This window comes from Chelonia mydas, chromosome 4 (genome assembly GCF_015237465.2).
Source record: "Chelonia mydas isolate rCheMyd1 chromosome 4, rCheMyd1.pri.v2, whole genome shotgun sequence".
In the NCBI taxonomy this organism is placed as follows: Eukaryota; Metazoa; Chordata; order Testudines; family Cheloniidae; genus Chelonia; species Chelonia mydas.
Window position 1 is genome coordinate 138,823,724 of NC_057852.1, and position 16,710 is coordinate 138,840,433.

Here is a 16,710-nt window from a genome sequence, read left to right on the forward strand (position 1 = left end):
GCTTATGCTCCAATACGTCTGTTAGTCTATAAGGTGCCACAGGACTCTGCCGCTTTTACAGATCCAGACTAACACGGCTACCCCTCTGATACTTTCATTTGCTTGTAACCCTTTCTATCTTTACTCCTTTTACTTGGCATCCCTTAACCTAAGTCCTTGTGTTAATAACTGTGTATTATTTTGACTATAAACCAGCTCAGTGCTGTGTGTAAATGGAAGGGTGTATTTACCCCACTTCATAAACTATGATGTGCTTTTGTATCTCTAGAGGAACAAACAAACATTAGTATTTCTCTGAACTGTCCAGGAGAGGGCTGGACAGGGCAGGGCACATGGTTCTGGGGAAATCCGGGACAGGGAGTGTGTTGGGGTCACCTTGCTGATTGTAATGCAGGCTGGTGAAAGCCAGAGTGGGGCTGTAGACAAGCTGCTGGGTTCAGAGCTGCTAGCACACAGACACTTCAGGGTCTGACCTGCAGGCTTGTAGGCTGGCTGAGAGTATCCCAGGCTGGGAGTTACAGCAGCAAACCACTGTAAGGCACCCAAGGATGCAGGGCAAGTGATGACACAGCCCCACACTGGTCTGAACCGCACTCCATCACGTAACTCACTTACTGTTGAATATTTGTATTATATCACCCAAAGGGCCCAATCAGGATCAAGACTGCTGGGGGCTGTTCAAACAGTCCCTGTACTGAAGCGTTTACAATCTAAATTGACAACACACAGATGGGGGAGGGGAAAGGGATGGAGCTGTCTTGTCAGATGCTTTTTGTTGTTGAGATGTTTTGCCATTCTTTGACGAATAGACCTCATGTCAAAAACATTTTAAAGGAGGGTTGGATAAGAGGGTGGAGGCCTGGTGGATGTGAGCTGAAGGGAGAACGGGTAGTGACGGGGGACTTCAACTACCCAGACATATGCTGGGAAAATAACTGGGACTCAACTGGAGACAACTGTTTATTACAGACAGTGGAGAAAGTGACTATGGGAAAGGCATTCTAGATTTGATTCGACAAATAGGGAGGAACTAGTTGAGAATTTGAAGGTGGAAGGCAGCTTGGGTGAAAGTGATCATGAAATTATAAGAGTTCATGATTCTACGGAATGGTAGGAGGGAAAACAGCAGAACAAACACAATGACCTTCAAGAATGCAAACTAGCAAACTCAGAATTGGTAGGTAAGATCCCATGGGAAGCAAGTTTAAGGGAAAAAGGGTTCAGGAGAGTGGATTAAAGAATCATTAAGGGCACAAGACCAAACTATCCCATTGTGGTAGGGGAGATAGGAGTGTGGTAAGAGACCACCCCAGTTAACCAGGAGATCTTCAATGACCTGAAACTCAAAAAAGAGGAAACTAGGTTAAATTATGAAGGATGAATATAAAAAAAAAAAAAAAACACACACAAGCAAGTAAAAGGCCAAGGCAAAAAAGATTACACTGGCTAGGGACATAAAGGGTAACAAGAAAACATTTTGCAAACACACAAGAAGCAACAGGAAGATCAAGAACAGGGCAAGCCTATGAGGAGGGAAAGAAGAGAACAGAAAATGCAGCAATGGCCGAAGTGTTACATGCCTTTTTAAATTTGTTCTCACCAAAAAAAAGTTAGCAGTGATTGGACGACTCACATAGTGGACATCCGTGCAAATGGGGTAGAATCTGCAGCTAAAATACGAAAACAAGTTAAGAAATACTTAGATAAGTTAGAGATCTTCAAGTTGGCAGGGCCTGATGAAATACATCCTAGAGTACCTTAAGGAACTGGCTGAAGAGGTCTCTGACCACTAGCGATTACCTCAGAGAACTCGTGGAGGTCAGGAGAGATTACCAAGGACTGGAAAAGGGCAAATATAGTACCTGTCTATAAAAAGGGACAACCGGAGAATTACAGACCCATCAGCTTAACTTCAGTGTCCAGAAAGATAATGGAGTAAATAAACAAGTGCCTAGAAAAATAAAGGTGCTAAGTAACGATCAACATGGATTTGTCAGGAACAAATCCTGTCAAACCCTTTGACAGGGTAACAAGCCTTGTGGTTAGAGGGGAAGATGATGATGTCATGGAGCTTGACTTTAGTAAGGCTTTTTACTGTCTCGTGACAACTGGCACAATTGGCTGGAACACCATACTCCAAGTAGTTCTCAATGGTTCCCAGTTGAGCTGGCAGACCATATCTAGTGTGGTCCTGCAGGGGTCTCTTCTGGATCCAGTTCTATTCAATATCTTCATAAACTATTTGGATAATGGAACAGAAAGTACGCTTATAAAGTCTGTGGAAGCTAGGAAGGGTTGCAAGCACTTGGGAGGACAGGATTTTTCACTAGGAGGGTGGTGAAACACTGGAATTGGTTACCTACCTAGGGAGGTGGTGGAATCTCCATCCTTAAAAGTTTTTAAGGTCAGGCTTGACAAAGCCCTGGCTGGGATGATTTAGTTGGGGATTGGTCCTGCTTTGAGCAGGGGGCTGGACTAGATGACCTCCTGAGGTCCCTTCCAACCCTGATATTCTATGATTATAATTCAAAATGATCTTGACAAACTAGAGAAATGGTCTGAAGTAAACAGGATGAAATTCAATGAGGACAAAAGCAAAGTACTCCACTTAGGAAGGAACAATCAATTGCACACATACAAAATGGGAAATGGCTACCTAGGAAGGAATGCTGCAGAAAAGGATCTGGGGGTCATAGCGGCTCACAAGCTAAACATGAGTCAACACTGTTGCAAAACAAGCAAATATAATACTGTGATGTATTAGCAGGAATGTTGTAAGCAAGACACAAGAAGTAATTCTTCTGCTCTACTCCGCACTGATAGGACCTCAAATGAAGTATTGTGTCCGGTTCTGGGCACCACACTTTGGGAAAGATGTGGACAAACTGGAGAAAGTCCAGAGAAGAGCAACAAAGATGATGAAAGGTCTAGAAAACATGACCTATGTGGGAAGATTGAAAAAACTGGGTTTGTTTAGTCTTGACAACAGTCTTCAAGCACATAAAAGGATGTTATAAAGAGGAGGGTGGTACATTGTTCTCCGTAACCTCCGAGGACAGGACAAGAAGCAATGGGCTTAAATTGCAGCAAGGGCGGTTTAGTTTGGACATTAGGAAAAACTTCCTGTCAGGGTTGTTAAGCACTGGAATAAATTGCCTAGGGAGGTTGTGGAATCTGTCACTGGAGATTTTTAAGAACAGGTTAGACAAACATTTCTCAAGGATGGTCTAGATCAGAGTTTTTCAACCCATGGGTTGGGACCCCAAATTAGGTCCCCAGAATGTTTCAAAGGGTCACATGGCAGCTCCTGTCCCACACGGCTGGCTGGGCTCGCCTCCCTGCTCCAGGCACTGCAGCCTCTGGGGTCCCAGCGCCACTCAGGTTTGGCCCAGCCATCATGACAATGGAAGCCCGGGTAGGCCAAAAGTGAGTGAGTGGCACTGCAACCCTGTGAGCCAGGGCACAACTCCACTCACCCAAATTTGGTCCAGTCAGGGGGGTGGGACCAAACCTGAGCAGCGCTGCAACCCCGGAGGTTGCAACGCTCAGAGCCAAGAGCCAAGTCCAGCCAGCCCCACAGCAAAGGAGCCACCACTGCTGGGTGAGTGCCAGGCAGGACCCGACCGAAACCACGCCAGCGCCTCCACCTCCAGACTATTTACTGGGTTGCGACCGGTCATAAAGCTTTACAAATGGGTCTTGAGCCCAAAAAGGTTGAGAACCTCTGGTCTAGATATTTAGTCCTGCCTCAGTGCAGGGGACTGGACGAGATGTCCTATCGAGTCCTACATTTCTATCAACCTCCTGAGCAGCTCCACAACCAAGGACTGCCTCAGATTTGAAATTTAACAACTCATAGGATGTTGCAAAATTAAGTATCAGCCTTATTTCACAAAATGGGGGGACAGCGCACAGAAGTGAAGTGACTGCCCCCAAGGCCATGAAGGAGTATCTGTGCAGACGCAGGAACCAAAATCAGGTCCAACTCCCAGGCACTCTTCCTCCCAAAAGCAAGATTTACCAAGTTCTCTCTTAGCCTTCATATTCACTGTAAATAACTCTCATCATATTACCTGCAGTCATTAAAGACCCTATGGCCCTATTCTTAAGAGGCCATGCATACATCACGCCGGTAGGATTTGGGTGAACATATGCTTGAGGTTTGTCTAAATTGGAGATTTGCCTCCACAGCCACCAATGTAGCCAAACCAGTGCAGACAGGTAAAGTCACTACTTGAACCCATGGACCTTAATGTGGTTTGACTTTAAGTTCCATCGGTACAAACAGGAACTTTGCCCATCTGTACTACTCATTTGCACCGGTGCAGCCTCACAATGGCTGCTATAGAGGTAAATCCCCCAAGAGCTGGCTAACTTAGGGAGCTATCTTGGCTTGTATGTCACTGCTGCTCTCTACTAGGTGAAAATGGAACTGCAAAACCAGTTGTGGGGCAATCTGGGTGTGGGCGACTCAGTGGGGGATCCAGGTGCGGGATCTGGCTGCACAGGGGCTTGTTGGATGCAACAGTAATGGGACTCTGCAGGGGGGTCCAGGTGAAGGTGGTTGGGGCTCGGGGGGTGGGAGGTCGGTGTGTGCACGCGGGGCCGGGGGGAAGAGCTCGGAAGGGAGGTCTGGGTGTGGGATCCATGTGCAGCTGGTTGGGGCTTGGTAGGGTGGGGATCCGGGTGGCTCATTGGAGTAGTCCAAATGCAGGGGGAGTGGGGCTCATCAGTGGGGGTTATGGGTACAGCAGGAGAGTCTGGGTACGAGGGGATCTGGATGCGGGGGTTGGGCAGATAGGGGAGCATCTCCCTGTACAGTGATCCCTCCCCCTGCAGTTGAGGAGCTGGAAGTGCAGGGGGTGGTGGGGAGTTTTCAGAGCTTCCTACAGCCAGGGGAGAAATCTGGGAGTGGGTCTGACGTGGCCCCAGATGCTGTGCAGGGGAAGAGGAAGTCTCATCCTCCCCAGCCCAGCTGGGACTAGCAGCTGAGCCTGGCACAGGGTAAGAGCCACCAGCTGAGTCTTCCCCAGTCCCGCCCCTTGCCCTACAGTGATTTACCTCTCTGCCGGCTGCCCTGAGCACCCGAAACATACTGCTGGGGGAGAGGCTGCATAATCGCTCTTGTGGCTTCCCTTTGCTTCCCCATCAGAAAGATATTTTTCTGAGGGGAAGCAAAGAAATCTGCAGGGGACAAATTCTGCACATGCATAGTGGCGCAGAATTCCCCCAGGAGTAATACATTTACTTTGTATAGGGTGTTGCTTTCTTTGTAAGTATAACAGGTAAAATTACAGCAATTTGTTTACACCATACTATAATTCTAGCAGAAATTTTCAAAGGCATAAAAGGGAAGTGGGCAGCCATCTCTCCATGTAAGTTAGGTGCCCAGCACCTCACTGGGCACCTTTGGAAACTTCTCCCTTTGTGTCTTTGTAACTGCTATTTTCAACAAAACCCAAGTTTTGCATCTGCTTTTTTTATTAAAAAAAGATCAACCAGCTCCAGGGCATTGTCCCTTTCCAGAAGTCCACAAGACACTTTAAAAAAAAAAAAAACAAAAAAACACCTACTTAAAAGTTACAGCTGCATAACAAACAATTTTACACTTTATTCCTGTAACTGCAGTAAACAGTTTTTGAAAACTAGGTTCAAAAGTTGCCATGGTTTATCCTGGAGCACGTTGTGCAACTGATAACAGGACCTAACTCTGTTGGAAAAACATTTGCCATTCAGAAGTTTTATAAATGCTTTCCAACACCCAACTCTTCTACAGTAAACCATCTGTCTTATCTATTTTAACATCACTTTTCTGAACTCTTGAAAACAAGCTCTTCATTTTTGAAAACTTTGGGCCAAATTCTGCCCTCTGTTACACACATGCCTCCTCCCCGGTCCATTGATTTCATCACACAGATGTAATTTAGGGCAGAATTTGGCCCTCCCTCCCTCTTTTTAACGCAGCCTGTATCCCTCAGTAGAAGGTAGTAATTTACAGAGTGAACAATCAGGCATTGTCTCCCATGCTTTTGACAGAGATGTGGCCTGAGTTTCACAGGAATGCATGGAACTACTCCCCCACTTTCCCAAAGGAATATGCGCTTGTAATTGCCCGATGGACTGGACTTTGCTACTAGGAGAGTTCTATCACGCTAAGAACTCAGCCGTGGATCTTTCTTGAGCAGACTCGATTACACTGAAAATATCTGTACCAATGATATGATGTGACTTTTAAGGTCCAACAAATCTTTGCTTTGACTGGTGGGAGCTCTCATTCATTACATCTGCAGGACAAGGGTTATGCACAACACCATCCATCCAACATTTAAGGTTGTTAAAGTGGGTCTGACAGGAAAATTTCAGGCAGCAATCTAGGTGAAAGCAATCTAGGTAAACGGTAAACAGTCAAAGCAGAGGCGATTTCTCTGAGATTCAGATATGTTGGGGGGGGGGGAGGTAGCAAGAATGCCTGAGGTACATATTAGACATAAATATCCAAAACCAAGCCAAGCACTTCCAGACAGATCGCTGACTGTTCGGCTTTCTTTACCCAAAGGCCTTCTATTATCTCATGGAAGAAGACAACAACACCTATTTGCTCAGAATAACTCTGCCTTAAGCTTAGTGATAAACATTATACAGAGCAAATCGAGGGCCAGATCCTGCTCCCACTGACGTAAGAACAAAACTGCACTGATTTCAAAAGGTGTGGGATCAGGCCTTCAGAACACATGAAACTACAGTGAGCAAACAGATTTTCCCATTCCATGGCTGAACTGAAAGAACTGGGAAAAAAAAATATCAGTTAATTTCTAAGCAAAATTGAATTTCTCTGTTTTTTCTTGCTCAAACAAAAACACTGAAAAAATGTTGTTTGGGTGAAACAGACATTTTGTTTCAGCAATGTCAACTGAAAATAAACCATTTTGACATTTCCACAGTTTCTGTTTGCAGCTTTTTCAACTGAAACTATTCAAGTTTGACCCAAAGTGGTAAATAATTGATGCCTCGAAAAATATATTTTTCAATGAATTTACTGTTCTCAGAAGACAATTTGCCCAGCTCTACATGAAACATATGAAGATTGAAATTTTAATAGCTAAGATCTGCAAAGAAACACTAAATGTGGATCTCTGGATGTAGTAAATTGCCAAACATGAAATTACACCAAACAATCACATGGTGTTAACTATACAGTAAGAACATTTATTTCAATACATAAGAGATCTCTCCCAGGCCAGATGATTTGATATAGAAATCAAAATGACCATACATTTTCTTCTCTGTCTTTGTCTACCTTGAACTCAAATTTATACAACATCAGAGTTTGCTTCTGAAACAAAATTACAAATTAAATCATAACAAAAGACACAAAATTTACTGGACCCTAAATTAAATTCTTTTAAAGAATTCTTCTCTCCTCCTGAGATCACCTGGAACTAAGTTCTTCCCCCTCGTCTTCCTCCTCATCTTTCCCATCCTTTTGCTTGGCCATGAATTTCTGTGGGGAAAAAGATTTTAAAACATCTTACTTTGTAGCCAATGACAAGACACAGCAGTTAACACTTAATTCTCCACGGCAGGATATGCATCATGTTCTAAATACAATGCACATTTACGTGTATTGAACAACCAGAAGCCGGCCAACTCCTGATATTGACTAGATTCTATCCTCACCGAAGTTTGCAAGTTAATTTTGCCTAGAGACTCATCTTCAGGTCTGCTGGTAAAATGCACTTATCAATGCTCCTCTTACTCTCCCAAAGCACACACCTGCACCATTGGGGAGATGGTGTAAATGACTCCTAAATTAAATTTTCTGATGGTCAAATTAGTATCTTAAGTTACGTGTGCAGCCATGTTAATCACAGTCTGGAGCCTTGATGACTCAGTAACATTTGGCAAGGCTAGGCTCTTAATATAGATATATGGAGATTTGCCAAAGATGGTAAGACAACTCATATCCCTCCCACACCTTCGTGGGAGGGGAAGATATCACAGATAGGATTTCCCAGCATTTAACTCAATAGTCAAGGTCATTAAGGGGTTAATAATTTCATTTCTTTAATTTAAAGTGTAGTACACTCTAGAAGTTATTTTTATCTGATCTACAGAACATAGCCATGAGTGTCAACGTATTGAAAAAAACAATATAATTTGCATCTATCTGCAATTGGTTTACAAACCATTCTTTTCACCTAGAACCTACGGTTTAGCAAAACCACTACCTGAGATAATTAGCAGTCGACAGAACAAAACAGATTTAAAAATCTCAGGTACTTTATTACTTACGGTTTAAAGGGAAAGAATCAAAAATTGTTACCTCCATATTCTGCTGATGACGCAGTGTCTTGCAATGATTTTTCATAGACATTTCACCTGCGTAGAAGAGCGAGCAGATCTGACAGAAGTAGCCAGCCTTTGGAACAAGAAAATCTAAACCTAAAAAAAAAAAAAAAAAAAGGGGGGGGGGGGGGGGGGAGAATTTAACATTTCATCAACAACTCTCAATTAAAATCTACCAGGTACATTTAACCAAAACGCGTGCGTGTGGGGGTGGCGGTCTCTTTCAATAAGGCCGGAAGGGATCACCAACTCTTCATTTGCATGCTAACCCCAACAACCAAAATTAGTTATTTGGGTATTACAGCCCACAGAAGATTAAACCATTATGTGCCACAGGAACAAAATAGGAGGGACTGAGGTTCACTAATTCCCAAGGCCCCTGAAATGGCGAGAAATTAAGCGAGATATATCCAGATAGTCCTAGCAAGTGACATTCACTCCATGCTGCAAAGGAAGGTGAAAATCGGCATGGTCACTGCCAACCTGACCAAGGGAAAAAATTCCTTCCTGGCCCCACATATGTAGATCCTGAGCACATATAGCATGACCCATCCAGCTAAGCATGTGAAAGACAGAATGCTCGGTGCCACCTCAGAGCACCATCCTACCCATCCAGTGTCCCATCTCTGATGAATCCGAGGAAAGAGACCAAAGAAAACCCAGAATATGTTGTGGTTTTAAGGGGGTAACCTTTCCTGACCCCCTGAAGCATGAACTTTAGGAACATAATAATTACAAATTATACCTTACATCTTAAGTGCCTTGTTAGTCTTTGCATCATTTAAATCATTTTATACGTACTGTTCTCCCTAAACATAATATAATTCATTAAGTGAATTATGCAAGCATGCTCTAGATCAAGGACAATTTTATACAAGCATCATGTCAGAATTCAAATTTCCTAATAAATTCCTTTGCCCTGTGCATGTACATGCTTCCCAAATCCAGTAATCCAACATGGCTACAATAACACCGCAAACAAAATTAAAAATTATGGCACCACAAAAATCAGTTTATATGGACATCTCAACTCCCAACATTCAAAAAGCCTTAAATCTTAGGATATGTCTATACTGCAATTAAAATCTCACATCCGTTCAATTTCAGGATAGACCTTCTGGCATCCCCGAGCTCAGACTCTAGCCCAAGCCCAAACATCTACACTACAATTAAACAGCCCCTTAGTCCAAGTCAGCTGGCACGTGTCAGCCATAGGTGTCTAACTGCAGTGTAGACATACCCTTAAGGAACAGAACATCCTAGCAAATCATTCACAGCAACTAGAAATAAACCTTGTACAATCTTAAATTCTCACAGGTGTAAAAAGTTATTTCATCCATCAGAAACATCAGATTATTCAGTGAATGTATGCACATATTTTATTTATAAATATGCGCAAACAATGCTCACAGTTTCTATAATTAAGATATTTGTTACTAAAATCAAATTTTATTGGGATTTAGAACATTAAACAAAGATTTTAGATTTTACCTTTTGGAGTGCTTTGTGTCTTGGATTTATCTGCTGAGGAATCCACTTTTCTTCGTTTAGACTCTGGTTCTGTATCTCCTGATCCAAATTCATCTGTTAAAGCCATAAAATAGAGTTTGAAGCAAAGACTTACACTAATTTAAAGGTATTTGGTACATAGCTTAAATATTTTTCATTAGTGTGGGAAGCAAACACCAGGTCTATGACCGTTACTGCTTCTTACACTGTTTGGCTTAGACAAGCTAGAGAGTTTTTTTGTTTTTTTTTTAAATAGACATAGGGATGGTATCACCAGATGAACTTGAAATTCAACATTTGTGTTTTACTATGTCATTGCAAGTGCCTTGTTTCCAGCACGAAGCTCATTACAGACAAAAGAAGCACTACAACTTCCCTCAATTTCTCCCTTGTAGAGACATCAGCTCAGAATTCATAGATTCCAGGGCCAGAAGGGACCACTGTGACCAAATCTGACCTCCCTTATAACACATGCCATAGAATTTCCCTGAATTAATTCCTGCTTTAAGTCCAATATCTATCTGTGACTGAACTAGATTGTATCATTTAGGGAAAAAAACACTCCTGATTTAAAAATCCCTAGTGAGATACCTCGATAAGTTGTTCCAATGGTTAATTACTCTGACTGTTAAAAATTTGCACTTTATTTCTAGTCTGAATTTGTCTAGCTTTGACTTCCAGCCACTGGATCTCATTATACCTTTGTCTACTAGATTGAAGTGCACTCTATTACCAAATTTCAGTTCCCGATCTAGGTGCTTAAGACTGACTTCTGTATCCACATATAAATTAAAACATTAGGAGGACATGCAGATTGTTGTAACATTCTCAGTGCATTTCAGTTTACTGAAACACAAACTTATGTTATACAGGTATAATTGACTGATATGCTGCTCAATATTGAATTTTAAGTACTGCACACATGTCATCTAGTTTCATTTGGACTGGAGAACACTGATTCCATGAAAAAAAATTAAGGGTCTGTAGAAAGAGTTTCCTGGTTAACTTGGTCTAAGGTAATGCCAAAATATTTGCTTCTGGAGACATGCAGATTGATAGGTTCCCCTAGAAAATGGGTGATTGCATTGTCTTTATTAGCAGTAAACGTTTATATATGATTTTGCCCAAAGGCCCCAGTTAGAATTGAAGCATCATTGTGCTTACTAGTGTAGAAAACAGAAAAGAAATCTTTGTGGGTGTCTGAGCTCCCAAACATTAAGGCACCCCAACATAAAGCTGCAGGACTTTGCAGCTTGAATTTGAGTAACAGTTGGAGGCTTTTGTAATCTTGTTTCTAGAATGCTCAAAATAGAGGATTCATATGCAGTCTCCCAATGGTTAACCATTTTAAAATGGGCTCCATAGATAATGTGGCATGGCACACTCTCTCATACTGTGAATCTGCAGAAGCACTGTCATGAATGAGAACAGAATCAAGGAACAACTTTCCAAAGCCTGGGTAGACTAGAGGGAGCACTAATAAGTACTGATTTTCCCCATCTACTCATTGCTTGAAACTTTCCATCCTAGCATGTGCTCCTAAAAATCTGTCTCTACTGTTAATCTATTCAACTTGACCTTTGGGCCAGAGACTAGGGGGAGGCAAATTGTACCTGGAATCCTGGAGGAGTGTGGGGCCTGTAGAGGGGAAGAAGCTGAGAAAAGTACACATCAGTGCTTTAAGGGTTGTTCTTGAATTCTGGCTATAGGAATTCTATCATGTTGTGCAATATAGTATACAGCTAAACCAAGCAAAAAAACCTGAAAGGGCAATATTAAAAAAACAAAACAAAGCAGTTTCAAAATGTTCTGTTACGAAAACAGCTACAGCTTTCTTTTAGATTGAAAATGGATGAGACTCCAATGAAAAATTATGAACAACCAAGATGACAAATCTCTACATCAGCCCTTACCTTTCACAGTTTTTTCAGAAGATTGTGAAGGCGTCTCACTGCAGACTTCCTGCTTTATATCTGCATCAAGCAGTAGACTTGCATTTAGATCAGGTAATACAGATTCTGTATCTGGTTCTTTAACAGTTGCAGTCTGACTGTCTTCATTCAAACTATTTGATTCTGGGGTAGTCAAGGTACCTTTTCCCATTTTCTCCTTGCTGGACTCAGAAGTTGAGCCTTCCACTAATTCTGTTTTATCTGCTTCCTCCTCAGTGTTCTTGTCACACTTTTCTTGCTCTGTTTCAACAGGTGTCTCGGGTGGTGGAACAATTGGTCTTTTCCTAGGCCTACCTCTTTTGCCTGGGGTTTTCACTACATAAATACAGAAGAATATTAACTCATTCACCATGTATCAAAAAGCATTTCTTCAGATTTATCAATATCATTAAAATTACAACTGAAAAATTTAAGCATTCGGCAATTTAAAAAAAAAAAAAAAAAGCTTTTTGTATGTGCAAGTAACTTTGGAAATGTGGTTCTCCCAGAGAATGATGAAAGGAAATAATTTTTCACCACATTTTGATACTACACAGTATGTTTTCATACAAATGAAAGTATGAGAAGTCTTTAATTTAGATTCATACAGAAAACAGTCTAAAAAACCAGAGTTTAGAAAACATGCGCTAATAGATCTGTGACATGTACAGACATTTGGGACTGTTACAATTATCTATGGAATGTGAAAAAATACAATTATTCCTTTTGGATTGGCCAAACTGGCACTAAAGTGATGCCTACTGATTAGAATAAGCTAAAGTTTAAGAAGTTCCCTGTTGTAATTAAGATTGTGGCCTCTGCGATTTTTCCCCATCTGCCTTGTTTATAGCATATTACTAATGGAAACGAATGAATGTCCAGAGGACTATCAATTGCACAGGGACTAAGTAGGATAACAGTTTAATCCATAAATCCTTCACTTCTGGACACGCATATTTATATCTTAACTTCAGGTCAGAAGTGTGGAAAATAACTAGAACAGGCGATGATGCGTATCAGAACTGAAATGCATCACACTGATGTGAGGGAAAACTCAGCAATACTGGATTGACACTATGCATTAGCATTGGTGAGAGTAAAATTTTATAAAGCTCTCCCTGCTAAACTCTCACCCTTTTATACTTATTCTAATATATTTGACCTTAATTTGTCTGCAGTTGTAGATCACAAATGCTTCTGTCCATTTCTGGCTCTACTTCCTACCTGGAGGCTGCTGCTTGTTCTTAGTTTGTCTCCCCATTTCATTTGATTCATGCGCTTTGCTCAGGCTTAGCTCTGTAATTAAAGATTATATTTAACTTCTACACTTTTATTTAGGTAGTTTGTTTTTTCTCTTCATTGATACAATATCCAGTTATCTGCCCTGACAGATTACTGGCTACTATTAAATGACACATTAGCATAGTTTTAAGTGCCTTTATGTTAATTATATATTTTAAAATGCATCTATAAAACTGTATCAGTTCCTACCTGCAGACTGCTGCTCACTCTCAGTTTCTCCTTTGATCTCTTTTTCACTTGTCTTGTTCCAAATTTCAGCTTTTTCAGTCTTCTCTGTATTTGCTGCAAGTGCCTCCTTGTCTGCCTCCTGTGTACCTGCTACAAGGGTCTCATTTTCTATTTCCTTTGTGTCAGCTTCAAGAGTCTCCTTTTCTTCTGACTTTGAGTTTGCAATAGCAGCCTCCTCTTCTGGCCCTATATCTGCCAGAATTTCCATTTCTTCTGGTCCTGCAATTGCAACAATATCCTCCTCTTCCAGGTTTGTGCTTATAAAAGTATTTTCTTCTTCCTCTTCATCCTCCTCCCCAACTTCATCTACAGTAACGAAGTTTAGTTCTTCTTTTAAACGGTTGAAATCTGCCAAAAAGTCTTCATCATCTTCAGTAACTTCATCTAAAGTTACTAGAGGCTGATCATCACTGTCTTCCTGTATTTCATCTACTGTCACTAAAGTACTAGGATCTTCAGGCAGCTGAGAAGAGATAAAGTCTCCAGGATCCTCAGTAGCCCGTTTATCATCCTCTTCCTTAGGTTTTAAGGTTTCCTCAATATTCAAATCTGAAGGCTCATTTAGAGGGAGCTCTTCAACTTCTCCTATTTCATCCACAGTTACCAAGGGTTCTGCTTTTAGAAGATCTTGCTCCTCATAAACTGAACTGGAGACATCTTTAGGTACATCATGTGAAGAAAAGTCTTCCTGTTCAGATATCTCATCTAAAGTAACAAGTGATTGTGGGTCTTTTACTGCTTCTGAAATCAGCTCCTCTTCTTCATTTACTTCATCCACAGTAACTAGACCCTGTGGGTCTGTTATTGCTTCTAAATTGGAGTCTCCTACCAATTGTGCAGTCATCTCCTCCTCTTCTCCAATCTCATCCAAAGTAACAAAGGATAATTCGCTTTCAGCAACATGTGCTATGGAGCTTTTACCTTTCTTCCTCTTGGCAATAGGCTCAGAGGAAGAGTTATTTTTAGCAGAGTCTTTTCTTTTCCCCCGGGGTGGATTTCGCCTGGTTTGAAGAGGAGAGTCTGTCTCTTCTACAACCTCATCCACAGTAACAAACTCATCCAAGTTAAATGGGAAAAGCTCTTCTTCCTGTGAAATGTAAAACTATTAATTTAGTAGGCAAAGTGCACCAATACTATAATGTCCGTCATCCACATTTTAAGACAGAACATGAAACTGCAATTTTTCAGGTGAATTCACTAGTTGTGAAAGGCATCTGCAGTTGAAGTTGACAGTGAAATTTTGAAGTTCAATAGCTAAAAGATGTATCATACACGAAAATGGAAAAATCCCACTGAAATCGAAGACATTTTATTTTGCGTACGTAGCACAAAAAACATTAATTATGTGAATGGATACATATCAAAAGGAACATATACACAAGAAACTCATGGAAAGAAAAGTAATTTGCTTAGTTTATGGGCTCAGTTGCAAGTTTATTCAGTATTGACATTTCTACTCTGAAGATGAGCCAAAGGAATGTAGATACTTGAGAATTTTCCAAAATCATACCTGGGTAGACTTGATTTTTTTTAAAATGGACCACAATGCCAATGTATATTTTAAATGTTTTTCTGAATTTGCAAGAATTCAACTGTAGCCCTACATAACTCTTCAAACAATGTCAGCACTTGGGGGGTGGAGACAATATTTGATGTAACAGATAAGACAGGCTTCAAACTGTCCACTCTTTAAAGTCTTTTCTCTTCCCTTCAGACATTTCACCTTACATATCCCCTTTTCTCTTTCCTTCCATCCTTTTATTCTCTGGTTTTGACATCTGAAGTGTGGTACATTCCAACATACTGACAGAACTGGTGAGGAGAATCTCTCTCGACCTTCTTTCCTTTAACCTCCTCTCTCTTCCTCCTCAACCCATCATTTCTCCCACCAATATCCACAGCCATTCCTTGCTGTGGATAACCCTTTTCAGAGGAGACATGGGAGGTTTCGGTTTTGTGAGGGCCTTGACTGAGTGGAAAAAGGAGGAGGTTGTGACTTAATGGCACATACAGCGGTGAGGAGGCAAGGAAGGATATTGGGTGTTGGCTTTCACTAACTTGTTTACAAAACTGAATTATTTTCGACTGATTTTAAAAAGATGTAAATAGATGGTGAACATTTTGGTGCTAATTTAGAATTCTGTTTGCTCCAAAATGGTTAAGCCATTTTCACAGGAGTAGGAAACTAAAAACTGCCTATTTGGGATTCAAGTCTGTTTTGATTCATAACTTGTTTTTTCTCTCCAGTCTGATAGGTGGAAGAGAGTCCTTCTGAAGGCACTTTATAAGTAAGATGAAAATCAAGGAGGCAGCAGAAATTAACTCTTGACAGTGTGATGTAAGTAAAAAAAAATTCCAGCCTCCTGGCTCCAAATTTGGAATCAAATTTGTTGTATAAGTAATCAATGAATCTGTCAAAACCTCCATCATGCCAATGTATACACTTCTGCACTTGCACATGGAGAGAAAAACTTGTTCCTATAACAGTTTAGGCCCAAAGCAATTTGACTCCCTCTTTCCTATCAAATACCATAGCTATATAAAAAGGGACTGTACCCTTATTCCTCATTTTTTGGTAGTCCTGGCAAAAATCAAATTGCCAGCACAACAAACTGATAGACGTGCAATGTCACATGTCATTTTAAGAAAGGAAACAGAATACAGCCAAGTTTTTTTTAAAATGACTTCTTTCAAACTCAAAAATGAAATTATTGTAGGTCGTCTTCTCAAATTTTGCAGGCAATAAGCACTAAAAACAGTGTCTCTCTACCAATCAGAAAGCAAAAGAGTACACAAAGATTATCGTGTAAATCAGATGGAATATATAGCCAAGACTGGAGGGGAAGGAGAGAGTGGCTGGCTACACATCTCTAACTAAAGCAAGTCTTTTGCCTTCTTTTTTTCCCTGCAGGCGGAGAAATGCTCTGTCAAGTTGTAGAACAGTGAAAAATAAAGCTACACATCATCAATCCTGGATTAGTAACTGACTTTCCACATCTACTGCGCCTTTTTCAATTTGCAGCATCTGTACCAATCTCAGTGATTATTTTAGTACAGATCTGGAAAAAATGTCAGTCAACATCTTCTTTATGGAGAGAAAAGGAAGCACGTAATATTGAAAAACTGACTTTTCTCCCCTTTCCCGCCAAAACCCTCAAACAACATGAAACAGAGGGAGAGTCAAACTGAGGCTTCTTCAACTCAGCTATCTGTAAAAACTATAAAAACCTAATCCCTACCAATCCCTTATTTCAGCCAATGGCATATCAGGAATGTAAGTATTGTTTCTCTCTAGCATAAAGCACAAAAATTATTTGTTTATGGGAGAGGCACTGTTATTGTGATTGGTTTTGATCCCTCCCATTACACCAGTTATTTGAGAGAGGACCTGGGA

General features: G+C 41.0%; 1 protein-coding gene across 14 annotated transcripts in view; it reads right to left on the reverse strand.

Annotated features, from left to right (window-relative positions):
• Nucleotides 1-7,185: 7,185 nt before the first annotated feature.
• ZNF638 (zinc finger protein 638) overlaps nucleotides 7,186-16,710 on the reverse strand; it is a 71,601-nt gene continuing 62,076 nt past the window's right edge. For 7 of the 14 annotated variants that reach the window (XM_037898409.2, XM_043544964.1, XM_043544970.1 and 4 more), the window contains 6 exons: nucleotides 13,278-14,403; nucleotides 13,011-13,082; nucleotides 11,769-12,122; nucleotides 9,838-9,930; nucleotides 8,324-8,442; nucleotides 7,186-7,501 (listed from right to left, as the gene is read on the reverse strand). In XM_037898409.2, the coding sequence (XP_037754337.1) occupies nucleotides 7,430-7,501; nucleotides 8,324-8,442; nucleotides 9,838-9,930; nucleotides 11,769-12,122; nucleotides 13,011-13,082; nucleotides 13,278-14,403 (1,836 nt within the window). In that variant the 3' untranslated portion in view covers nucleotides 7,186-7,429. The remainder of the gene's footprint in view (nucleotides 7,502-8,323; nucleotides 8,443-9,837; nucleotides 9,931-11,768; nucleotides 12,123-13,010; nucleotides 13,083-13,277; nucleotides 14,404-16,710) is intronic. The other 7 variants (XM_043544968.1, XM_043544967.1, XM_043544972.1 and 4 more) reach the window with 3 other exon arrangements.